Raw genomic sequence first — 26,601 nt, 5'->3', positions numbered from 1 at the left:
CTTTGCTTAGAGATTCAGGAATTTATTTCTAAAGATCCTCAAAGAGTGGTTTCCTTGTTGCTTTGGTCGCATTAGAACAACTGAAAGTGAGCTCTCTGTGAAGAGGACCATTAGATACTCCTCAGAGATTTCTTGCACAAAGATAAAACTAAAAAATGGTTAAAACCATTATCACATTTGTTCTACTATTAACTCTTATTATGCCTGGATGGACAATGTAGCCATGTAATGTGAAGACCTTAATGAACACTGCGTTATAAAAATAATATAATATATAAATAATATAAATGCTGTATAAATAATAAAAAATAAGGCACTAAATCCATGGACCCAGAGTGAATGAAACAAATCCACATCCAGCCAATAATTCAGCTTGTATATTCATCGGGGGCGGGGGTGGGGGGGTGGGGTTGGGGTTGAGATTCCAGGCCTTTTTCCAGGCCTTGACTACCACAGAAGCAGAGACCTAATAAGCTTGAGAAAAAAATGCATCATTTTACATTTTGATTGGGACTTTTTTAGAAGGCCAAGGGTGGGGGATGCTTTCATTTTACAGCAATCATAGGGAATTATGTTTATTACAATTATTAAGTTTATGTTTATTACAAGCATAATAATGTTTATTACACTTTTGTGTTACTCAATGAAAGAATCAGTTAAAGCTCTACTTACAGTACAATTAAATCAGTCAAGATGTCATTTTTAAAATTTGTATTACCTTACTTGCACGTCTGCTTATGACCAAAAAAAATGTTTATTTATGTTTGTATATGATATAGTTTATATACATTTCCCTATATTTCCAAATAATTCCCATAAATTACTGTAAATTCCCGTAAATTTCCATAAATTGCTGTAAAGTTTCCAATTTTGAATATTCCCAAAATTCCCCAGATTAAGTTCCCGTGGAAAGTTTCCGGAAATTTACCGGAAATTTACCGGAAACTTTCCGCCCCTTTGCAACCCTAGGTGTAGCTACATGTAATAACTGTGCAAAAACATCTGCTGCAAAGAAATACAGAAGGTAGTGTAATAAGCTAGTACCAAAATTATGCATAATGTGTTAATAGTTTTAGCAATAATAATAATTTACTCATCTATAATTTAATAATTTAATATAATTTAAATTTAATATAATTTAATCATTTATAATAATTTAATAGTTAAAAGCTTTCCTCCGTAAAATGTGCAGCACAGAGAGCGAGATTTGGGTAATAATTATGAGGGACCGTAAAATAAACTGGATTTGTAAAGTTTGTCGCGACAAACTTTGATGTTGGCTTTGACGATGCAAGTATTTGCAAAGGCCGGTGCTTTTTGGAGGCAAGTAGACATAAGGGTCAGTGTTACTTTTGTATCCAAGTGGACAGAAAGCTAGGGTGCCAAAACATTTGGAGGTAAATGGAGACAAGCATGTGATGTCATCCAAATACTCCCGAGGAAGTTCCCCACATTGGGTAGAGTGTTTTGATATGTCACATGTTCATGTGCAAATTTTTTTATTTTCACGTGACGTCACGTGACGTCATCAGAATACACGTGAGGATCTTCCCCTCATTGTTGTGAGTGTTTTGATATGTCACATATCCTTGTTGTAAAAAGTCTTTTGATTTTGCATATTTTGGGGGCGGGGATGCGGCACAACTGTAAGGCCAGTCTGTACACCAATTTAAATTTTGTTCAGAGTATCACCCTAAAGGAGCTGGCTGAGTTTGGTATAGATAGTTCGATAGCTTGCCGAGTTATAAACCTCCAAAGTTTATAATGGGAGTCTATGGGAAAAAAGGCCAATTTGAGACCTGGTACCGGAAGTGCCGGTACTCGGATCGCTTAGAAAAGTAATAGCAACAAACTTCAGACCAGCGTCTACAACATATCTGAATTTGGTGCATGTGGCTCGAAAGCTCTAGGAGGAGTTACTCTTGATAAATTTTTTGTCTAAGCTTAAATAGGAAAACAGAATGTTGGCTTCTACAAAGAGACATAATTAATAAAATAATTATGAGGGACCGAGTTAAAAATAAATTTTAACCATTGATCCCTACTGTAACTTCCCCGTCCCTAGGAAGGCTGAACAAAGTGGACCTGCAATCCGGATGAAAATAACAGCGTTATTTGGTAATTAATTTGGTAATGGTAACGACACTGCAGCCTACTAACTATACCACAACAACTCTCCACAGCAATATAAAATGCCCCCCCCCCCCATTTAATATTCATGGAGGAGGGGTTTATGTAAATATTGGGCTTAGTGACGTCAGCAACCCTGGAGGAATGTCGTGTCCCTACTGGCCGTTTGCTGTAGTCCTTAGAAATGGATTTCTTTAAAAGCAAATATCTCCCTTTGCTTAAAACTTTGCAGATGTTGTTTATGCTCAAACAGGAACATTACACACTAGCTAAAGTTAGAAAAGTGAAATCGTGTTTTAACACCCCTATAATGCAAACAATCCATTCAATACTAAATAAAAATAACATTTATTGATTTGGTCTTTGTCTTGTGAATATTAGTTTATTAATGACTGCATTCATTGGACACACTGTTTGTAGAGAATGCACACATACATGAACTGATCTGATTCAAGACTGACATCATTACATCATACATAAAATTTTGGTGCCCACTTTTGTCATTTAATAATCCCATAACTTTTGGCTTACTATGTAGTCATATAATATATAATATAAAACTCTTCTTGTTTTATTTACCCCTAAAGATGAGACCCTAGAACTGCCCCTGATCTTATGTCTACAGAAAATCACTGAAATTTTACTTTTTACTTCAAATACTTAAGTACATTAAATATCAGAAAATTACTTTTGATATTTAAGTACAGTAAATATCAGATACTTTAAGACTTTTACTTGAGTAATATTCTAAAAGGTAACTTTCACTTCTACCAAAGTCTTTTTCTAGTACGATACTTGTACTTTTACTCAAGTTTTGTTTTCTACTACTTTATACAACACTGAACATTACTCATGGGTCGCAGTAACCCTTGCTGTCACCAGTGTTTTTTCCTGTCAGCCATACCCTCTGTACATCAGAGCCTCTTCCGATTTATCATTCAAAACACTTAAATGACCATCTATGTTTATGTATCTGACATGGTTACATTTTCTTGTTGCTAAGCTGTGGTTACACGTCCCTTCTAAGTAAGCGTTAGTCATAGACATTTTCTTTTTTTTAAACCTGTGGTTAAGATATCTTGCTCTTCTGCGAATGCACAGGATAATCGTGAGCTCATCTAAGTCAAGGCTTGCTGTAACAGAATAAAAGAATAAAAGAAAACGCTTCAGAGTTCTCTTGAACTTCTGAAAAATAAAATTTAACAAAGTATGATCTTCTTCGTAGGGAGCACGGTGGCTTAGTGGTTAGCACGTTCACCTCACACCTCCAGGGTTGGGGGTTCGATTCCCACTTCCACCTTGTGTGTGTGGAGTTTGCATGTTCTCCCCGTGCCTCGGGGGTTTCCTCCGGGTACTCCGGTTTCCTCCCCCGGTCCAAAGAACATGCATGGTAGGTTGATTGGCATCTCTGGAAAATTGTCCGTAGTGTGTGATTGCGTGAGTGAATGAGAGTGTGTGTGTGTGTGTGTGTGTGTGTGCCCTGTGATGGGTTGGCACTCCGTCCAGGGTGTATCCTGTCTTGATGCCCGATGACGCCTGAGATAGACACAGGCTCCCCGTGACCCGAGGTAGTTCGGATAAGCGGTAGAAGATGAATGAATGAATGAATGAATGATCTTCTTCATCGGGCTCTTCATGCTCTTTCCAACTGTCTAGGTACAGTGTCTGATCCGTGATGTCTTCATTTGTCAGGAACATTTTATTTTATATTAATATTTAAGTTCCTCAGCTCCTCTGCTAGGGCCTCTATCTTAATCAGGTTTTCATCTATATTCATTTATCTTTTCATTCTGATGAAGTCTAAGCACAAAAAGAAAGCAGAATTCTCTCTAGTGACGCATCACATTTCTACAAAGCTGCTAAGTTGATATGGCATTAATGTATTTTGTTGTTATACTGTAAAATGCTTCCCAGAGAAATTAGTTTGAAATCATTATGGCCAGAGGAAGCTAAGCATGGAGATGACTGATAATACTGTAAAAGTCACCATATTAGGAAGTGAGTGCAGATTCGTATTTTATTAAACACAAACAATACATGAACGTAGACATGATCCTGAGGTGGAAAAACATACATGGACTACATAAAGGAACGTACCTTGCTGACGTGAGACAAAAGCTAGAAAAGCAATAAGTGAGGTGCAAGACATAACACTGTCTGTTAGGAACTTCTCTCCATGACCAGAAAGCTGTGGACAAAAGAATCTGAACTTGTTCTTGACATGAATTCACTCCATGTCTAATCAGAAGTCCAGCTATGAGGACTTCTAATCCACAAATTTGAGCTAAGCCTTTGAGACTTCTTCCAATCTATATAGTTAATTAGTTATCATGTCACCAGGAGGTGGTGCCATTTTGTGCACTTCTTTTAAATAAGTTTTCCCATGACCCTCCTATCGCATCGGTCACGATGCCCGGCTTAACAACTGCTGCTTTAGAAGAATTGTGGGATTGCTTTTACGTGGAGGCTTCAGGAAACGGGAAATTAACTCAAGAGATTGTACAGGTTACTTACATGGGTTGTTATTCTGAAAGTTGTGTGAATAAGGCTGTGGATTTGCAGATGCCGTGTTTATACATCCTGTGTTGATATGTTCCTGTCGAAGTGAAGTTTTACTAATGAATGATGCTATCAGTCATCTGGATCAATAAATCAGTGCAACTCCTGCTTGGTTGGATTGAAGAGGTGCAGATGATATTTATATGGACATGAACAATCATCTTTTTGTATTATTATTTTTTAAAAGGGCCATAAAAGGGCTTTTTACACCTGAAATCAAGTAGTAAATCAAGAAGTATAGAAATTATATAGTACTCAGAATTTGTTCTCTGCATTTAACCCATCCAAAGTGCACACACACACAGCAGTGAACACACACACACACACACACACACACCGTGAACACACACCCGGAGCAGTGGGCAGCCATTTATGCTGCGGTGCCCGGGGAGCAGTTGGGGGGGTTCGGTGCCTTGCTCAAGGGCACCTCAGTCGTGGTATTGCCGGCCCGAGACTCGAACCCACAACCTTAGGGTTAGGAGTCAAACTCTCTAACCATTAGGCCACGACTATATAGAGAAAAGAATTCACATTCAAGGTTGAAGCATTAGAGCATAAAACAAAATGCAAGCAACATGAGATCTTTATAACATCCCCAGAATCTCCATTTCGCAATGTTACCCCAAATCTCCCAATTATTGTTGTCTATCTATCAGTTGTCTATCTCACATTTTTTTAACAAGCATGACAACAACCTCAGTTTGAACAGTATTCATGTTTTCACTGAGGGTCAAAAACCACAACAAACCATTAGAACAACAAATCTTCTCAGGAGAGCTACCAACTCAGGACCTCCAGAAACTTCCTGGGTGTCATTTTAACCATCATTTATTTTACAGATATTTTGATGAGGCACAGCATGATATTTTGTGGTTGTTTAATGCATAATGCAGTCACTGGTAGTCTGAGGGGATTAAATGGAAAAAACAGTGTGACAGTGCAGGATATTTACATGGATTTTTCTTGGGAAAGCCTCATTTATAATAGATGTAGCGTCTGGTACAGGTCATTTAGATTTCCAGTTTACAATTTTTTTGAGGGGGCTACATTCCACAGTGTCACACACACACACACACACACACACACACACACACACACACACACACACACACACATACACACATACACAGAGAGAGAACCAGATAACCCCCTGGGTGAATTCACAGGGAAGGCCCTCAACCATAAAACACGCACACACTCACACACACACACACACACACGCACGCAAGCACGTACACACGCACACACACACAAACACAACCCACACAACACAATGAGACATTCCTTTTACTAATAAAACAAGTAGATAAGATACTCTAAGATTCTTATTCTTATAACCCTGTTGTAATGTGTCTCTTCTGTTAAGGCTTGCCAGACTTAAAATTATTTGCTCCTTACTTTCCTGACAAGGATGTATTGTATTTATGTACCCGAACACAACACTGGATTAACATCAGTTATACTTTAATTACTGATCCTGGCATGTTAATGTATACCTGTTCTAATGCTGTACAGTATGTCCTTTTAAGGTCTGATGTCAGAATGTATACAACATTAGCTGTTTTTCACTTCACTAATGAAAGTGCATTTTGTTTTGTGTTTCATTTTTGTCTCTTTCTCCTTTATCAGAACACAATATCGTAGTGACATCAGTTACACTTTGATTATTGATCTGTGTATGTAATGTACCGATGCCTTCATTCCCCTTCATGTTTAGTATCCAAATGACCCAAATCTCCCCAAAGATGGGTGGAGTTAAAAGGTCACAAACACCACCAATCAGTGGTCAGACTTTTGGAACAGCTTGGAGACGACTCCATCTTCCTCCAAAGAACTTCCAGCAAGCTTCACTTCCAATAACGACAACTGCTCTGATCTTCAGGAGGACTTGGAAGAACATCTCACCCCACCCTAACTGACTCGTCAGAGATTTCTCTGTTGCATCCAGACTCTTGTGCCGCAAGCCAATGCAAGTAACCGTTTCTTTACCAACCAATTTAGATGCGTATTTTAAGTATGAACCTTGTATTGAGTCTGAAGGTGAATTTAAGTTTCCGGTGACGATTTCCCAGTTAGGGTGTGATTACTTTTGAAGTTTAAGCTTGCCGTTCCTTTCCTTCCTTTCTAATTTCTTCTTTCCAGTCTCTTCCTCCCTTTCCCCAATTTAAATTTTTTTTGTGTATTTTTATTTTCTCTACTTCTTTTGTTTGTTTGTGTAGTTAGCTTTATGTTGTGTTTGTCTCATTCATTAAACGCCATATTTTTGTCCCACAAGTGATTGTCTCTGAGTATCGCTCACAAACGTAAGGTACCTGCAACATCTGGTCTGAACTACATGCTCTATTAAGTTCATTTAATTTAAATTACTGTATAAAGTAAAAGGGAAGTGCGTCTTTCTCGGCCGGGAAGATACCGCCTTCATAGAATTAATAAAGGTTACACGGCCTGTTCGCCGGACGAACAGACCAAATAAGTGTAACGTTAATTCCATTACCGTCAGTTTCAACTTGGGTTAAAATATTTAGGAGTCACTATAACACATTATAATTACTTCGCAAGCCAAAATCACTACATAGATAAATACAGTAGAGTCAATAAAATAGGACATCCTTCTGTGACTTTTAAGTAAACTGTTTGACTGGTTATTTAGTTGACTTTAAACTTCCATGGAAAAAAACATGCACACTTGGCAGCCTTTAAAATGAATATACAAGCTGAATTATTGGCTGGATGTGGATTTGTTTCATTCACTCTTTTTATTATTTATACAGCATTTATATTATTTATATATTATATTATTTTTATAACGCAGTGTTCATTAAGGTCTTCACATTACATGGCTACATTGTCCATCCAGGCATAATAAGAGTTAATAGTAGTACAAATGTGATAATGGTTTTAACCACCTTTTAGTTTTATCTTTGTGCCAGAAATCTCTGAGGAGTACCTAATGGTCCTCTTCAGTTCACTTTCAGTTGTAGTGCAGCGACCAAAGCAACAAGGAAACCACAATTTCAAGATCTTTAGAAATAAATTCCTGAATCTCTGCCCCACAAAGGCGTAGATGATGGGGTTGATGCAGCAGTGACAGAACGCTATGGTTTCCACCCACTGCATAGCCATGGTCAGGTCCTGATACCACTTACAAGTGCTCATGTAATCCAGATACTGCAGGAATTTCAGGAAGATGACGATGTTGTAAGGTGTCCAGAAGAGGAAGAAAACACTGACCAAGACCAGCATGAGCCTGACAGCTCTGTGTTTCTTCTGAGACTTCATGGTCATTAAGATAGGGATGATGCACGAGTAGCAGAACAACATCACTGACAGAGGAATAATTAAAACAAGGATGTTCAACTCCATGTAAGAGAAAGACCTCCACTTTGTTCCTTTTGGATATTCCAAACTGCATGTCCATACTTCTGATTTATTGTTCACTTGTGCCCAAATGACGGTGGGCAGAGAAGCTCCCAGGCTAAGTGTCCACATAAACAAAACCAGGGCTATGCTAGCTCTGACAGACCGGTGCTTATGGAACAGGGATGTATTGGTATGGACAATGACACTGTAGCGCTCAATGGTCATAAGGATCATGAAGAAGATGCTTCCATAGAATCCCAGCATGTAGAACACTGTCACTGTACGGCACATGAAGCTCCCGAAGGTCCACTGACTGGTGAGGGCGTAGTGAGCCCAGAAAGGTAATGAGAGAAGGAAGAGGAGGTCTGAAAGCGCCAGGTTGAAGAGACACACATCTGACATGTTGGACTTTTTGTGGAACTTGACCAGGACACAAACAACCAGGCAGTTGCCGATGAACCCCACGATGAAGACGATGCTGTAGAGTGTAGGGAGGAAGACTCGGCTGAAGGCCCTTACGTTGTTGTTGTTGCAGAATAAGTACTCATCTAGTATGGTGTCATTAGCAGAATCGTTCTTGGCTGTTAATGAGGAGAAAAGTTTACATGTTAATCGAATAGGGGAAAAACATCTTTCCCTGTAGATGCAGTTAAACCTGCAGTTAAAAAAAGTGACAGTTTTTTACACTTTTGTCAAGTTGTCAAAACCATTTAGAGTCATAAAGGTTTTTAAGACTCAGTAATAAATAAATACAGACCACAGAATCAGAATCTAGCTCTTTTCAGTGAGAGAGACAAAGAACCCAGTGTCAGTTTTAATCATTTGTAGAAGCAAGAAAATTTACACACTGTTTATTAAATCTAGGAACAAAAATATTCTTAACAAGTAGCTGAGAAATGTAAACCTTCCACCTACTCGTCATGTTGGGCTGCGTCGTGTCTCCTCAGACCGAGACCAAGTGTATATTGGACCGTAGGAAGATGATGTGCTTTATTAAGGGAAGCTCTATAAGGTGGGGCTTTGTCCTGTTGCCAGATAAGTCACTTTCTAGCAAACTACAAATTAAACAAAACATATAGACACTTATAAACATGCCAGAAATAACAAATGTACAATCTTTAGTTTTAATTAAAACTGTTGACGACAGGTGTTATAGGTAATATAGTATACTGTATATATAAGATGAAGTTTATTAATATTAAACAGCACATTAATAAATCAACTGCAATTGTGACACCGATGTAACATTAGCTCACTGAACCTTAAACAAATTCTCAAAGCAAATAGACTTTTCCTATCTGCTGCTGGGAGACATAAATAAAGTTAATAGACTGGATGCTCAGGATCTCATGACCACTACTATTATACTCTCTAAATATTATATTATGACCTCTATATATTAACTCATAGCTTCAAACGATTAACATCACTTTATTCATCGGTGACTTCAATGAGTTATCTTGTGGTCTCACCTTGTCTTTTTGTTGTTGTTGTTGTTGTTGTTTATTGTTCTATTATCATTGATCCTGTCTGTTTAGCATCCACTAGAAACTACGGTCCAGTTCACACATTCTGCTTTGTAGATTTTATCTAATCGTCCTGGCCTCTGCCACCACTTTGGCATTATTTAATCGGTGGGACTGATTTGCATCAGGTGCAACAGATAGGTGACGAAATTACTGTATCTCAGCAACATCTGGAAGTGATCTGGCTAATAGATACCACTGCTTTCTTCTAATAAGGAGCATGTTTAATTGATTAAATCCCTTATTAAAGTTAAGAACACAAGTGAAACAGGATGACTGTAGTGATTAGTCCAAAGATTATTACATAAGTGAACTTTCTCATGTATTTACTATTGAAATCTTTAGTATGGTGTTACAGCGTCCTCTATTGGTACAGTTATGGAGCTGTCAAATGAATTGCACTCTGGTTCCTCCAGACGGTAGCTCGAACGCTGTGGGTGTGACGTTGGACACAATCAGCTCACTTCAATTCAGACAGCTCAGAATATGAGGTTTGGATTAACTTAGCATGGCTAGCTTTGTGCAATCCATTCCAGTTCTTCTACAACAGATTTCTTGGCAAACCAGGTCTTCATGGAGCTCATTTTGTGTGTATTGTCATGCTGGAACATATTTGGTCCTGGTGCTATCAGTGAAGGAAAATCTGCAGAATACAAAAACATTCTGTACAATTTTGTGGACGATCACGTTTGTTCCAGTTCGATTACAGACACCTTCAGCAGGAACACGAAGCTGGAAAATGACCTGGCTGATGAAATTCTGTCTTAACAGAAAAGCAAGAACAAATGAGCAAGTCAAAGTCAAAGTGAGCAGATTGTGAGAGCCTATCTGATACAGAGATGTGATACTACCAGGATGGACTGAAAAAACATCAGGGTTTGTAGGGAAAGCGACATACTGTATAAACTCCCTTTGTCATAACATGCACATAAATGTGAGAGTCATATCAACATATTAAAGAGACTTGAAAATAAAACCTGATTGAATTCAATTTATTTCAAATGCGTGCATTCGTTGGATCTCCACGACTGAATTGAAGAATAACACGGTTACAAAGCCATGAATATATTAATTTTGGCACAGGTGTTAGTCCAGATGCCCTTCCTAACACAACCCTCTAGAACTAGGATAGATTAATACTCTAGAATTGAAAGAAAATAGTTTGAATGATGATAGTTATCTAATTGACGGACTGTAATGAGATACGGTGCTAGAAGTGATCCGGTGTAAAACCTGTGGCTAATCATATATGCGAACCAGATGATCCGCTGTGGCAACTCGGAACAGGGAGCAGATGAAAAAACAACACTGTACAAATACACAATATACAGAAGGTGTAAATGAAGAGATTTTAGAGTCACAGGCAAAGGATGTGCTTATATTGTATAATGCAGAATTTTTATCCCAATGTAAATAACATTTAAACTATAATGCCAACATACTGTAACATGGCCTGAGTAATATTTTTATGCATAGTTTGTTTGTTGTTTTGTTTTTCCTGTTCAAAAGAGTTTACAGTTTTGATTTTGACTTTGTTCTGGAAGTCACTGAATATCTGGAGGACGTACAGTATTGTTCGTCCTCATTGAGAACTCACTTTCAGTTGTTCTAAAGCGACCAAAGCAAAGAGGAAACCACTCTTTAAGGATCCTTAGAAATAAATTCCTGAATCTCTGCCCCACAAAGGCGTAGATGATGGGGTTGATGCAGCAGTGACAGAACGCTATGGTTTCCACCCACTGCATAGCCATGGTCAGGTCCTGATACCACTTACAAGTGCTCAAGTAACCCAAATGATGCAGGAACTTCAGGAAGATGACGATGTTGTAAGGTGTCCAGAAGAGGAAGAAAACACTGACCAAGACCAGCATGAGCCTGACAGCTCTGTGTTTCTTCTGAGACTTCATGGTCATTAAGATAGTGATGATGCGTGAGTAGCAGAACACCATCACCGACAGAGGAATAATTAAGCCAAGGATGTTCAACTCCATGTAAGAGAAAGACTTCCACTTTGTTCCTTTTGGATATTCCTCTTTGCAAGTCCATAGGTCTGATTTATTGTTCACTTGTGCCCAAATGACGGTGGGCAGAGAAGCTCCCAGGCTAAGTGTCCACATAAACAAAACCAGGGCTATGCTAGCTCTGACAGACCGGTGCTTAGAGAACAGGGATGTATTGGTGTGGACAATGACACTGTAGCGCTCAATGGTCATAAGGATCATGAAGAAGATGCTTCCATAGAATCCCAGCATGTAGAACGCTGTCACTGTACGGCACATGAAGCTCCCGAAGGTCCACTGACTGGTGAGGGCGTAATGAGCCCAGAAAGGTAATGAGAGAAGGAAGAGGAGGTCTGAAAGCACCAGATTGAAGAGACACACATCTGACATGTTGGACTTTTTGTGGAACTTGACCAGGACACAAACAACCAGGCAGTTGCCGATGAACCCCACGATGAAGACGATGCTGTAGAGTGTAGGGAGGAAGACTCGGCTGAAGGCCTTTATGTTGGTGTTGCAGAATAAGTACTCATCTAGTATGGTGTCATTAGCAGAATCGTTTTCAGCTGTTTATGAAAAAAAATCACTTATTGCACGATTTCTGCATGTACAAGTTGATAATAACAGAAAATAAAACGTTTTTATTACTGGGCTAGAAAAATGTCTACAGGGAGCAATAGATATTCTGGAACACAAATGTAGAGATGTAACCAGACTGAAAACTAGCATCAGTGCAAATAATAACACAAGAGAATAAAACGAAGAAATTCGATCCGATTCTGTAACAATTTCAAAGGATCTCTGTAGTAATTTGGTACTGATTGTTTATTTTCAGTCATCTGTAGTACTTTAAGACTAAAAGCAATTAAGCAACGTTTTTCGAGACTCAGTAATAAGTTTAAAACTGCTGATTATATTAAAAAAATCCACGCACTTACATGTCGTTCTGCTCTGTAAAACCGTTGCCATGATTCATCCGTCCAATTCGATTGTGAGCGTGAAAGAAGGCTGTGTGTAGTGATATAACACCGTCCTGAGCTTTTATGCTGTAGAGGTGGGGCTTCGTCCTGCTCACAGTACAGACGTCTGTAACCACGTTTATGTCTTTTTATGTACTAATTGTGCTCATTTTAGCAGGAAAATAAACAAGAACACTGCAATTCTAACGATATCCTTTATAAAACAACATATCCAAGAATATCCAAATATTCATTAGTGATGTCTAATAAATTCAAATGAATGACAGTATAGATGCTCTCGTCCCTGCTGCTTTCTTTTAAGGAACAAGTTCTAAAGAAAACCAATCAGTTAACTAGACAAAAGAGATAGAAATAATTGAGTTGTGTATCAAGGTGTACCTAGGAATGATTCATTCAAAGACACATGATGGAAAATCCATCACGGAAGGAACGAATTAAGGTTGTGTTTCACTTGAACATGTTCCACTTTTTTCACTTACCTGTATCTGGAACCGATGATTCACATCAGCTGGTATTCACATGTGATTTCCACTGAACTGATAAGTACATGTTGGATCAGGTAACTCCACACAACAATAAAGAAGAAATCTTCAGTATCCAAGTTTACATCCATTCCTGGAAAACATGCTTAAAGTGTCGTTTACAACAACTTCGATGCAGCTCAGCAATCAAAATGAAGCTTTTCTGTCCAAATAATATCGGATTTAACAATTAGGTTCTTAACAATGATCGTGTTCTGTTTGGTGTTTGTGCTTCTGTTGGGAACCGAATAAAGTCTTTATAAATGACTTTAGAAGCCGATATTAGAAATGCAATCAGTTCTGTCTCTCATTTACACTTACAGTTCCTGTTACACACAGTCACCTGGCTCTGTCACATGTCTTACTGGTACGTGTCTTAATTTGAAACGTTCTAGAAAAACCACATTCGCTGTAAAAATAGCAGGAAAAATCCATGCAAGTTTGATCATGCCCTTGTACCTTGAATCAAGCTTTCAGCAAGGCTTCTTTCTCCTTCAGCTGTAAACACACACACACACACACACACACACACGGTATGCCATATGCAGCCACAATGGCGTATGTAATAATCACTTGAATAATTAATGAATTCATTATATTGTCCCATTGAAGTCCACAAACTTTTCTTTCTTTTTTTTCTGGAAATACAGACGGTGGTGTACAGACAGTACCTTGTTTGTTGTTGCTACAGAAATGATGGTGCTTTAATTTAACCTTTTATATAAGCATAATGAGTTTTTATGTAAATGTTATTTCTTTTGTCGGTGGCACATGTACTGAATTGTAGTGTGTGTGTGTGTGTGTGTGTGTGCTTTTCTAAATCCCTAATTGTTTATTTCCACTCAGATTTGGGTGCCAGCTACAGCGAGAGTGGTGACTTCATGTGTGATGGTGGTGCTTCTGACAGTCGCAATGCTCTCAGTGGTGTTGTACTGTATGAGCTGTGGTGTCGGGGGGCACATACGATCGGTGTCCTCTGTCTTAGGGAGGCATCTGAAATACAGTCTATTGAAGGGTGAATCGCCGGTAGTAGGCCCCCAAGATGGCGTAGTTAGTTACTTTGTTTATCAGCCCAAATTTAGCGAAGTTCCTCCATGTTTAGGCACATAAACGGGTGAGGGTTCGGGCCGTTGGGATATCCAATTTGCATTTTGTAGTTTGTTCATATCCAGTCTCTGCTGTTTTTTCAATGTCTCATCTTTCCCCCTCACTACAGCGGCACTTCTGTGATGTTTACCGTGTTGCATGACTCTAACTACTGAGCAATTTATGCCGAGGTGTTGCTACGTCCTGGTTTTCACGTGATATCGAGCACATGCTGTATAATTTCACTTGTTCACACTGGTGCCTTAATGTGGGGTTAACACTGCAAAAGCTTCAGAGCCTCTTCTAAATCACCAGTGTAAAATGTTCCTCTAGCTGTAGAACCAGGGTTAAGCGCAGTGTTAAAAGCTGTTACTTCTGTTGTGAAATTTTAGTGCATTAGGATGATTTTTTACCACCTGCCCCTTTAAGGCACAGTGTCTTCACTGCAGGCGCTGCAGCATTGACAAGAACACTGTTGGTAATTTAGCCAGTTTTTATATGGCTGACGTTGTTGGTCAAGGGACCGCCAAGGACATGTTCAAGGAATTCAGTAGGAGGGCACAATGTGCTGATAGTCACGGATGGAAAAACGGGTGAATTCTTACATTTAGGAAGCTTAAGTCTTACTACAGTTAACTGTAATGCTACACTTTTCAGTTAGTGTGTCTGCAGGGTTTCGTTCCATGAATTTCGAGCCGGAATTCATGCCGGATTAAAATTTTACAATTGAATAGTCATGTGATCATGATCTACAAGGTTGACAAGGAAAAACAGACAGTTTAATGCTTATCATTTCCTTTATTTTCTTTGAAAACAGAATAAAGCCTCTGTATATGCATCACTGTGTAAGTCTGACAAATAAATGACAAAAATATTAACTTTTAGTTAAGGTTTTAAGATAATTTTGTGTTAATAATGTCTCATATTCTGTGCAAAAATACGAACAAAAGCAAAAAAAACACTCAAAAACCTTTTCTGGAAAAAAAGAAACCTAACCAGTAATTTTTTTCCCCCTTAATACAGTTTCAGTTTTGTCTGCTTATAACTGTGTTTAAACTACATGCTGCACTTTTGCCCTTATGGCTGAACGGACTCTGTGCTGGTATTAACTGAGGAGCGTGAGTACACCGAGACCCACCTCTCTGTCGGCTCGTGTTTGACTCTTGTATACGAACCAAAGCAACAAGGAAACCACTCTTGGAGGATCCTTAGAAATAAATTCCTGAATCTCTGCCCCACAAAAGCGTAGATGATGGGGTTGATGCAGCAGTGACAGAACGCTATGGTTTCCACCCACTGCATAGCCATGGTCAGGTCCTGATACCACTTACAAGTGCTCATGTAACCCAAATGATGCAGGAACTTCAGGAAGATGACGATGTTGTAAGGTGTCCAGAAGAGGAAGAAAACACTGACCAAGACCAGCATGAGCCTGACAGCTCTGTGTTTCTTCTGAGACTTCATGGTCATTAAGATAGGGATGATGCGTGAGTAGCAGAACACCATCACTGACAGAGGAATAATCAGGCTGAGGACATTAAGCTCGATGTAAGAAAAACACCTCCACTCTGTTCCTTCTGGATATTCCACACTGCATGACCATACTTCTGATTTATTGTTCACTTGTGCCCAAATGACGGTGGGCAGAGAAGCTCCCAGGCTAAGTGTCCACATAAACAAAATCAGGACTATGCTAGCTCTGACAGACCGGTTCTTAGAGAACAGGGAGGGCTGGGCATGGACAATGACAGCATAGCGGTCTACAGTCATGAGGATCATGATGAAGATGCTTCCATAGAATCCCAGCGTGTAGAACGCCGTCACTGTACGGCACATGAAGCTCCCGAAGGTCCACTGACTGGTGAGGGCGTAATGAGCCCAGAAAGGTAACGAGAGAAGGAAGAGGAGGTCTGAAAGCGCCAGGTTGAAGAGACACACATCTGACATGTTGGACCTTTTGCTGAACTTGACCAGGACACACAACACCAAGCCGTTGCCGATGAACCCCACGATGAAGACGATGCTGTAGAGTGTAGGGAGGAAGACTCTGCTGAAGGCCTTTATGTTGATATTGTCGCAGGGAATTAATTCGAAGAGGTCGAAGTAATAGTCATCGTAGCTGTAATTGTAGTTCTCAGCTGTTCATGGAAATACAATTGAATTTTTAGAAAAGGGATCAAACGTGTTTTGTTGATATTTTGGCTTTTTTACTATCTGATTAATCTGTTGATCGGTGGCGCAGTTATACAATTATACTCTTGTTGTACATATTAGATAGAAATCTAGTTACATGAAACACCATTTGGAAGGTGTGGCTTGGACACATCATCAGTGACGAGGTTAAAGGGTGTTTCAGGTCTCGGGTTATCAGACACCTTCACCTGACTGACCCATTGCTTAATAACTGTAAATACTTCTTTTTTTTTTAACAAGATGATAATATTTATTAAGCATTATATACACACTGTATGTTCAATATGTGACCTGTTACCTACTTATTTATCCATTTTTTTTCCTGGGGGGAAAAAGATTGATTGTTGTTCCATGTTTAAGGTCTGAGATAGAACTTGAGTTAAAACGTGATTGTCTCATCAACATGAAAACACACAAGAACATTCAGATGTTACTTTGCTCCTTTCACTGGTTGAGTTAATGGTGCTTGTGGAGCCATGTTGTAAGTTGTTTCTACCATATTTGATCATTTTGTCTTTTGTGGCCTTCTAAGCCACACTTGTCAAACTTGTAAGAGATTTTTTTCATCAGTTTATATGCTTTATTATTTTGTGATTATTCTGCTAAAGAGTACTTTATGTACTACACCATCAATTGGAAAGCATTACTTTTACTTTATTCCTTATTCATGTGGCCAGTGTCTGTTATTAGAGACCCTTTACTGATTATGACCAGTGATAACTAATGGGTTAGTATTTAATGTGTTAATAAATTTGTAAGTGACTGCAAAAAAGGAAAATATTCACCTACTTGTTGTGTTGGGGTAGATCGTACCCATGATTTATGAGTCCAAGAGTGATTGTGAAAGTAGGCAGTGTTTGTCTTTATATATAACAAGAGGACCAGCTATGTCTGGGTGTGGCTTTGTTTTCTTCTGGTAGGAAGAAAAGTTCTTCAGCACATAAGATTGGTAAGATTGTAGTAAAGGAGGAACATGCACGTTCAATAATGTAAGTTTATCATTCCAGTTTGAATTATTTCACGAATGTGTCATTTCAAAACATCTGTGTTTTCTAGATTGTTAAAACAATTTCACTGAATTTAATGGCATGGAATTCATACATTCTTTAGATTTGAAGAATTAAAATCTTTAGATTTATATCTAAATTGTTGTAATATGAAAGGTTTGTTTCTTTCCAAGGTTTTTACAAAGAACCCCTATTTTGTAAAGGTTCTATCGACAACGATCCTCCCCCCCAGTGTTTTTATAGATTTGTTTTAAATATATTAATAAAAACTGTACACACTTGCATTTAGATTGTACCGTAGATTGACTGATACTGTAAATAATACAGCCATGATTCTTATAAGATATGATTTTTGTAAATAAACCTGTGAATGTGAGAAGTTGGTACTATAACAGATATATTTGTCTGTCATTATATTGTGTCCACCATGTAGCCCTGACCCTTAATAAAGAAATTATTAAAACATTACATTTTTTCTGTTTGTATTGTAACTATTGTAATATAAGAATCTTTTTTTGTCGATGGTTGGTACCATGTAACAATAAACATTAATCTGGTCCTAAAGTCATTAACCTATGATCTAAAACCTGGAACAGTTGTTGATGCAACGTGCCACTTTAAATGCCTAGTTAAAATCACAGTTTATTTAAAGTCTTAAATTCGATGTTTTTACATTAATTTACAATTGCAAAGTAAAACTATCTGTATCTTTTACGATTAGTGACCACGAGGCTCATCCATTTTCTCTTCAGAATTTTCACAGTCTTTGACTATGGTTAGTTTTGTAGCATTGGAATGAGGAGCATTTTAGAATGACGTTAAGAACAAATCGCAGTACAGACGTTAATAAAGTGGGACACGCAAAAACGAAAGACTCACGTTATCTACGCTATTTATTTACAGAATAGTAATGTGGGTTCACTGTTAGATTGATTTCAAAAAGTGATGATATTACCATTTTATGAGATGTTAAACTAATAAAACAACCCTTGGTCCCGTAAATACCTCTCAGAACTCTTATTCACTCCTAAAGGACCAATTCCAAATAAAGCCTTGATCTGTCTGGGCAACTGATTTATGACCCTTAACAAGCAAACCTAGAGCATTAGTACCATGAGGCCTTTTCACTAGCAAAACACTGTTGAATCAGATTGCAGTGTTGTACAAACGCCCTGACATGGCTGTATTTCAATCACCATTTAAAGAACCAAAATTAGTAAAATGATGAGAATAAACAATGAAGTTTTTATTCTTTAGATTACTTTCTAAGCATAGTTTGCTGAACTGAGCAACTATGAACTACAGTACCTATGTCTTTATATTTAGTACATTATGTAGCTAAATAAAACTTTCAAGCTTGTTCACAGTTCTAGTGACTTTATTTATGATTTTATGTAAATTCATGGTGAACCTCCAGAAATAAAATAGGCCGACTCTAAAATAAGAGATGATCCTGTTACTAAGGTTAAAGCAAAAACAGACAGTTTAATGCTTATCATTTCCTTTATTTTCTTTGAAAAGAGAATAAAGCGTCTGTATATGCATCACTGTGTAAGTCTGACAAATAAATGACAAAAATATTAACTTTTAGTGAAGGTTTTAAGATAATTTTGTGTTAATAATGTAGCATATTCTGTGCAAAAATACAAACAAAAGCAAAAAAAAACACTCAAAAACCTTTTCTGGAAAAAAAAGAAACCTAACCAGTAATTATTTTTCCCCTTAATACAGTTTCAGTTTTGTCTGCTTATAACTGTGTTTAAACTACATGCTGCACTTTTGCCCTTATGGCTGAACGGACTCTGTGCTGGTATTAACTGAGGAGCGTGAGTACACCGAGACCCACCTCTCTGTCGGCTCGTGTTTGACTCTTGTATACGAACCAAAGCAACAAGGAAACCACTCTTGGAGGATCCTTAGAAATAAATTCCTGAATCTCTGCCCCACAAAGGCATAGATGATGGGGTTGATGCAGCAGTGACAGAACGCTATCGTTTCCACCCACTGCATAGCCATGTTCAGGTCCTGATACCACTTACAAGTGCTCAAGTAACCCAAATGGTGCAGGAACTTCAGGAAGATGACAATGTTGTAAGGTGTCCAGAAGAGGAAGAAAACACTGACCAAGACCAGCATGAGCCTGACAGCTCTGTGTTTCTTCTGAGACTTCATGGTCATTAAGATAGGGATGATGCGCGAGTAGCAGAACAACATCACTGACAGAGGAATAATCAGGCTGAGGACATTAAGCTCGATGTAAGAAAAACACCTCCACTCTGTTCCTTCTGGATATTCCACACTGCATGTCCATACTTCTGATTTATTGTTCACTTGTGCCCAAATGACGGTGGGCAGAGAAGCTCCCAGGCTAAGTGTCCACATAAACAAAATCAGGACTATGCTAGCTCTGACAGACCGGTGCTTAGAGAACAGGGAGGTCTGGGTGTGGACAATGACAGCATAGCGGTCTACAGTCATGAGGATCATGATGAAGATGCTTCCATAGAATCCCAGCGTGTAGAACGCCGCCACTGTACGGCACATGAAGCTCCCGAAGGTCCACTGACTGGTGAGGGCATAATGAGCCCAGAAAGGTAACGAGAGAAGGAAGAGGAGGTCTGAAAGCGCCAGGTTGAAGAGACACACATCTGACATGTTGGACCTTTTGCTGAACTTGACCAGGACACACAACACCAAGCCGTTGCCGATGAACCCCACGATGAAGACGATGCTGTAGAGTGTAGGGAGGAAGACTCTGCTGAAGGCCTTTATGTTGATATTGTCGCAGGGAATTAATTCGAAGAGGTCGAAGTAATAGTCATCGTAGCTGTGATTGTAGTTCTCAGCTGTTCATGGAAATACAATTGAATTTTTTAGAAAAGGGATCAAACGTGTTTTGTTGATATTTTGGCTTTTTTACTATCTGATTAATCTGTTGATCAGTGGCGCAGTTTTACAATTATACTCTTGTTGTACATATTAGATAGAAATCTAGTTACATGAAACACCATTTGGAAGGTGTGGCTTGGACACATCATCAGTGACGAGGTTAAAGGGTGTTTCAGGTCTCGGGTTATCAGACACCTTCACCTGACTGACCCATTGCTTAATAACTGTAAATACTTCTTTTTTTTTTAACAAGATGATAATATTTATTAAGCATTATATACACACTGTATGTTCAATATGTGACCTGTTACCTACTTATTTATCCATTTTTTTTCCTGGGGGCAAAAAGATTGATTGTTGTTCCATGTTTAAGGTCTGAGATAGAACTTGAGTTAAAACGTGATTGTCTCATCAACATGAAAACACACAAGAACATTCAGATGTTACTTTGCTCCTTTCACTGGTTGAGTTAATGGTGCTCGTGGAGCCATGTTGTAAGTTGTTTCTACCATATTTGATCATTTTGTCTTTTGTGGCCTTCTAAGCCACACTTGTCAAACTTGTAAGAGATTTTTTTCATCAGTTTATATGCTTTATTATTTTGTGATTATTCTGCTAAAGAGTACTTTATGTACTACACCATCAATTGGAAAGCATTACTTTTACTTTATTCCTTATTCATGTGGCCAGTGTCTGTTATTAGAGACCCTTTACTGATTATGACCAGTGATAACTAATGGGTTAGTATTTAATGTGTTAATAAATTTGTAAGTGACTGCAAAAAAGGAAAATATTCACCTACTTGTTGTGTTGGGGTAGATCGTACCCATGATTTATGAGTCCAAGAGTGATTGTGAAAGTAGGCAGTGTTTGTCTTTATATATAACAAGAGGACCAGCTATGTCTGGGTGTGGCTTTGTTTTCTTCTGGTAGGAAGAAAAGTTCTTCAGCACATAAGATTGGTAAGATTGTAGTAAAGGAGGAACATGCACGTTCAATAATGTAAGTTTATCATTCCAGTTTGAATTATTTCACGAATGTGTCATTTCAAAACATCTGTGTTTTCTAGATTGTTAAAACAATTTCACTGAATTTAATGGCATGGAATTCATACATTCTTTAGATTTGAAGAATTAAAATCTTTAGATTTATATCTAAATTGTTGTAATATGAAAGGTTTGTTTCTTTCCAAGGTTTTTACAAAGAACCCCTATTTTGTAAAGGTTCTATCGACAACGATCCTCCCCCCAGTGTTTTTATAGATTTGTTTTAAATATATTAATAAAAACTGTACACACTTGCATTTAGATTGTACCGTAGATTGACTGATACTGTAAATAATACAGCCATGATTCTTATAAGATATGATTTTTGTAAATAAACCTGTGAATGTGAGAAGTTGGTACTATAACAGATATATTTGTCTGTCATTATATTGTGTCCACCATGTAGCCCTGACCCTTAATAAAGAAATTATTAAAACATTACATTTTTTCTGTTTGTATTGTAACTATTGTAATATAAGAATCTTTTTACTGTATGTGGTTGTGCCTGTGAACAATAAAATTTGAATCGTCCATAAATACGCTATAAAGATCTAGAAACACCTGGAACACACGTTGATGATGCAACACAACAACAACCTCCACTTTTGCCTCATAGTTTATTCCTTTTTTTAAAGCTCTAAATTCATGTTTTTAATACATTTAAAATAAAATTAAAACTATAAGACGTTATTTTTAATTCAGGTGAACAAACAAACCGAAAGTGCTCAATCTTTTTCTCTTCAGAATGTTTTTCTGCACAGTGCTGTTATCTAGTGGTAGTTTGTGTTATTGGAATGAAGGCAGCATTTTAGAAATGACTTAAGAAATTCAAATCAGGTAAGAACTGTGAATATGTTGGAGAAGAGAAAAACGAAAGACTTCACAGTTTTTCTGTTGTCTTCATTCTACAGTAATAGTGTAAGGTGTGGAGGTTTAACTGTTCATGGGTTGATTTCAATAAAGACGATGGACTTGAAATATTACCAGCTAATAACTTTTATTGAGCAGACGATTAGAACTGGAAAAAAAACAACACCTCACTTCGCGCCCGAACACACCCTCTCAAACTCCTCCCCTTCACATTCCATCCTCTTCCTCTAGGACTCAACATCAAAATAAAAGTCCTTGATAGAAAATAACGTAAAACAAAACAACGATAGAATGTAATGAACGTTAAACAAGCAACCACACATTAGTTACCCCATGTGAAAAGAAACGTCCACGTTTTCAACATACAGAAAATAACAATGTCATGAATAAACCAGACAAAGCAATGTGCAGATTGTTGGTGCAACACAACCACGATTTTCCATGAACAATATGGTCTGTATTCCACATGAGACATTTAAGGACCTCAAAAATTAAATAAAATAAAAGAATAAAGCAAAGATATTTTTTTTTTTTTTTTACTTCACAACATAGTCTTTGAACCTTGCAGGCAACCTGACAGGCCTGCGACCTAATGGGCTAGAGTCTAGAACAGCATGTGGAGCCATAAAGGTATCAAGCTTGCAGTGTCACCAGGCTGTGGGACTTTAAACTGTCCAGTGTTTTGACTTAAGTTCAGTGGGGGCTGTCCCAAAAGCAAAGACCTAGCCGAACTCTGATTGGGGACTCCTCCTTTAAAAACGACAGAAGGCAAGTTCTCCTGGGTAGCAAGTGTATTAGAATTAGAAGTACTAGAGGGTACTTCCTTTTCAACAGGCTGTGCAGTGGGAGACGGTGCATCTGATACTGTTTGCCCCAGCTGACATGTGGGAGCCAGGTAGGGTTTAAGACGGTTATGATGTGCCACTTGTGGTGTCTTTTCAGGAAAATCCTTTGGCTGAATAGCATACAGTACAGAGTAACCACTGTCAGGCTGAACAGTCCGTGTTACAATGTAGGGTCCTTTCCAGCGTGGGGCCAGTTTACATCGGGAATGAGCAGGATCATTCAGCCAAACCGTCTCCCACATTGTACGTGGTTTATTTGGCTTTTTTATCATATTGTGCTTTTTGTTGCATATGAGCATGTTCCTGATTCTCCTTACGGAACTGGAATGCAAAATGTAATTTCCTGTAGACAGATGTAGCATACTCTGCTGGGGTGCCCGCAGAGGCACTGGAAGATTCAGCAGGACTAGGAAAGAGTAAATGAACAGGCAGTCTGGCTTCACGTCCATGAACAAGGAAGAAAGGGGTGTATCCAGTACTGCTGTGCACACTGGTACTGTAGGAGAACTGGATTGACCTCAACATGGTATCCCATGGTTCTGTTTGCTGATCCAGACTTTTACTCAACTGGTCTTTCAGGGTGCGATTAAATCTTTCGATTAAACCTCTCCCTCAGGATGATAGGGAGAAGTCCTAGTTTTGGTGACACCCAACTTGGAACACAACTCCTCGATTAAATCTGCCTCAAACTGACGGCCTTGATCTGTATGAAGGAATTCAGGAGCACCATGCTCTGTAACATACTGCTCAAAAATACAGTGTGCAACTGTTACAGCTCTTTGGTCCTTCATAGGGTACAAATTCACATACTTGGTGAAATAGTCTTGGTGAACAAGGACATATTTATGGCCTGATGGTGTCACAGGAAGCTCTGTAATGTCAGCTGCCACCTTTTCGAAAAAGGACGATTGGCATGAATAGTCTGTAAAGGAGCTACTTGATGTGGAACTGGCATAGATCTAGACTGGCAGGAAACACACTGTTGGCAGTAGTTCTCTATGTCTCTCGCCATGTTTGGCCAATAGAAATGCTCCCTGGCCCTTGCAAGTGTCTTTTTATGACCAAGGTGACCTACAGTGGAATGTCCATGTAAAAACTGTAACACCTGGGGGACAGCTTTGCTGAGAATGACTACATGAAGATTGGGTGATTCTTTTGGTTTGTTACAGGCAAACCGGTAGATTTTCTCATCCTGCAAATGCAGTCTATCAAACTGTCGCCAATATACTTTGAGCTCTGCCGAACCTTTCTTTAGAACCCACGATGGAGGTCTCCTTCCATCCTTTAACCACTCAATCACTGTCCTCAGTGTGACATCATCTTTTTGACACTGTGCAATATCGACTGACAAAGACTGGGAAAGGTCTATGACAGCATGAGCAGTAAGAGGGGCTGTGATTAAAGAAGGTTCTGGCTTGCCTGCCATTGAGAGATCAGAAGTAGGCTGAGGCACCCTTGCAAGTAGTAGGCACCCTTGCAAGTAGTGTGAGAAATGTCTAACGGACCAAAGAATAGCCCACCATTCTCTGTCAAAGGTGGACCAGTTGCACTCTGCTGCACTTAGCACATGACTGGCGTAGGCTACTACCTTTTCAACACCCTGTTGTTGTTGTGCAAGAACTGAGCCAATAGCGTGGTGAGATGCATCCGTATATAGAATAAAAGACTTGCTGAAATCAGGGTAAGTGAGGATAGGAGGGGAAGATAGAGCATCCTGAAAATACTGAAAAGTGTCTTCACATTCTTCACTCCAAATGAATTTGGCATGTTTCCTCGTCAGACTGTGTAAGGGAGCTGCTTTTTCTGCAAAATCTTTGATAAAATGGCGATAGTATGAACAGAGGCCTATGAAAGCTCTAACCTCTGTAGGTGTAGTTGGACGAGGCCAGTTCAACACTTTCTCAGTCACCTTGGGGTCTGGCTGAATGCCATCCTTTGAAACCACATGTCCTAGAAAGAGTACAGATCGCTTGAAAAACTGACATTTTTGAGGATGGAGTTTGAGACCAGCCTGCCGCAATCTACCAAACACTTCAGAGAGATCGTGGATGTGATCTTGAAAGGTCTTACTGAAGACTATTATGTCATCAAGATATACCAAAGTCTTAGACCAATGGAGGCCACGAAGAACAAGCTCCATCAATCGCTGAAATGTCGGGGGGGCATTAGTAAGGCCCATTGGCATGACCTTAAAATGATACAGGGAATCACCCGTAGTAAAGGCAGTTTTTTCCTTACTAGCATCATCCATTTGAATCTGCCAATAGCCACTTGACAAATCCAGTGTACTAAAGAGGGTGGCTCCAGATAGGGCATCCAAACTGTCATCCACACGTGGGAGTGGGTGTGCATCTTTGATCGTAATCGAGTTTAAACATCTGTAATCTATACAAAATCTGTAAGATCCATCCTTCTTACAAACAAGTATCACTGGGGAGGCCCATGGACTATGGCTAGGCTCAATCAAGTCAGCATCAAGAAGTTTCTGTACTTGTTTGTGGATTTCCTCTCGTAGGACAGGAGATGTACGATATGCCCTCTGACGTGCAGGGGACGTAGAGGATGTGTGTATGCTATGCTTAATCAAATCAGTTCGACCTAGATCAGTAGAGGAAATACTGAAGATATCACAGTTCTCTTGTAGGAGGGAGTGAACTACTTTCACCTCATTGGGAGTAAGAGTGTCTGTACCCATGTGAACATCAGGTATTTTGCACGAAGGGCTTGGCAGGCTAACCTGAGCTACAAGAGCGTCCACAGGCCTATAGAAATCAGAAGGCATGTTACGCACAGAGTAGAACTGACCTAAATGGGCCTGTTTGGGCAGCTCAATGTCTTGGTGTGTAGGATTAAGTAGATGAACAACAGTGAGCCCGTTTTCAACATTAGAGAAGCTACGAGCAACAGCTAAATCTTTGTCAAATGACACATTTGGTTCTAGGATACCTTGAAAACCATGGAGCTGACTACCTGTCTCAGATACACATGCTACCGAGGCAGGAACAACAATCTCTGTCAAGGGTGGGACTGAGACCTGTGAGAGCAAGAACACATTACAGCAAAAAGGCAATGCTTGGGAGGAACTGAGAAGAGAAATTTTTTCATTCTCGAACATGAAAACCCCAGAGGCTGCGTCAATTGAGGCACCATGTGTTTTGAAAAAGTCCCACCCAAGAAGGGCGTCCTGTCTAGAGTCTCTAACATACATGTCCATACTGAAAATGTGTGACCCAAGGCGTAATGTGACAGTTAATGAACCTAAAATGTTTAATTGATGTCCTGTACAGTAAGTGTGTGTGCCACCTGGAAACTTTTCAGTAAGGGCCGATGTTTCAGTGCAGGGATGCGTTGACGCAAGGCCTCACTAATGAGTGACAAACCAGCACCCGTGTCAAGGAAAACACTGACTTCTTGGTCCTCGATGAGTCCTTTTATGTATGGGGTCCAAACTGTGGAGTCCTCAGGTGTGACTGTGTTGTCTCTATGGGCCACTGACATTTGAACTGAAGATTGGCCCCCATCTCCAGCTACCATTCGTTTCCGGAACGGTGATGTTCAGTGAAATGTACATGCCGTGAATGGGGTCGTT

At 39.1% G+C, this 26,601-nt stretch overlaps 3 protein-coding genes across 4 annotated transcripts; all 3 read right to left on the bottom strand.

Annotated features, from left to right (window-relative positions):
* Window positions 1-7,422: 7,422 nt before the first annotated feature.
* On the bottom strand, window positions 7,423-13,524 carry LOC132846457 (C-C chemokine receptor type 5-like). Of its 2 annotated transcripts, XM_060871225.1 has the most exons (4): window positions 13,035-13,524; window positions 12,514-12,661; window positions 8,965-9,104; window positions 7,423-8,630 (listed from the first exon to the last, which is right to left on the bottom strand). In XM_060871225.1, the coding sequence occupies exons 3-4, from the start codon at window positions 8,969-8,971 to the stop codon at window positions 7,588-7,590; spliced, it is 1,050 nt and encodes a 349-aa protein (XP_060727208.1). In that variant the 5' UTR covers window positions 8,972-9,104; window positions 12,514-12,661; window positions 13,035-13,524; the 3' UTR covers window positions 7,423-7,587. The 2 variants fall into 2 exon arrangements, with proteins under 2 accessions (XP_060727208.1, XP_060727207.1); XM_060871224.1 differs by lacking the exons at window positions 7,423-8,630; window positions 8,965-9,104 and adding an exon at window positions 10,552-12,141.
* A 388-nt stretch (window positions 13,525-13,912) lies between these two features.
* On the bottom strand, window positions 13,913-17,261 carry LOC132846456 (C-C chemokine receptor type 5-like). The gene is made up of 2 exons (XM_060871223.1): window positions 17,145-17,261; window positions 13,913-16,300 (listed from the first exon to the last, which is right to left on the bottom strand). The coding sequence occupies exons 1-2, from the start codon at window positions 17,170-17,172 to the stop codon at window positions 15,240-15,242; spliced, it is 1,089 nt and encodes a 362-aa protein (XP_060727206.1). The 5' UTR covers window positions 17,173-17,261; the 3' UTR covers window positions 13,913-15,239.
* Window positions 17,262-18,899: 1,638 nt separating this feature from the next.
* LOC132845421 (C-C chemokine receptor type 5-like) lies at window positions 18,900-21,166 on the bottom strand. Its single transcript, XM_060869385.1, has 2 exons — window positions 21,054-21,166; window positions 18,900-20,208 (listed from the first exon to the last, which is right to left on the bottom strand). The coding sequence occupies exons 1-2, from the start codon at window positions 21,079-21,081 to the stop codon at window positions 19,148-19,150; spliced, it is 1,089 nt and encodes a 362-aa protein (XP_060725368.1). The 5' UTR covers window positions 21,082-21,166; the 3' UTR covers window positions 18,900-19,147.
* Window positions 21,167-26,601: the final 5,435 nt, after the last annotated feature.

This window comes from Tachysurus vachellii, chromosome 5, assembly GCF_030014155.1.
Source record: "Tachysurus vachellii isolate PV-2020 chromosome 5, HZAU_Pvac_v1, whole genome shotgun sequence".
NCBI classification, from domain to species: Eukaryota; Metazoa; Chordata; class Actinopteri; order Siluriformes; family Bagridae; genus Tachysurus; species Tachysurus vachellii.
The sequence above is the reverse complement of the archived record's forward strand: the minus strand, read 5'-3'. Positions and strand labels throughout refer to the sequence as shown.

What these genes read in the sequence shown, in the direction of transcription:
- LOC132846456 (XM_060871223.1), bottom strand. Translation starts at nt 17,172, where the DNA reads ATGGGTACGATCTACCCCAACACAACAA. An exon ending in GATCTACCCCAACACAACAA is followed by an intron (nt 16,301 to 17,144) that starts GTAGGTGAATAT and finishes TTCCATGAACAG; the next exon opens with CTGAGAACTACAATTACAGC.
- LOC132846457 (XM_060871224.1), bottom strand. Translation starts at nt 12,544, where the DNA reads ATGGCAACGGTTTTACAGAGCAGAACGACAT. An exon ending in TTTACAGAGCAGAACGACAT is followed by an intron (nt 12,142 to 12,513) that starts GTAAGTGCGTGG and finishes TTTCATAAACAG; the next exon opens with CTGAAAACGATTCTGCTAAT.
- LOC132845421 (XM_060869385.1), bottom strand. Translation starts at nt 21,081, where the DNA reads ATGGGTACGATCTACCCCAACACAACAA. An exon ending in GATCTACCCCAACACAACAA is followed by an intron (nt 20,209 to 21,053) that starts GTAGGTGAATAT and finishes TTCCATGAACAG; the next exon opens with CTGAGAACTACAATCACAGC.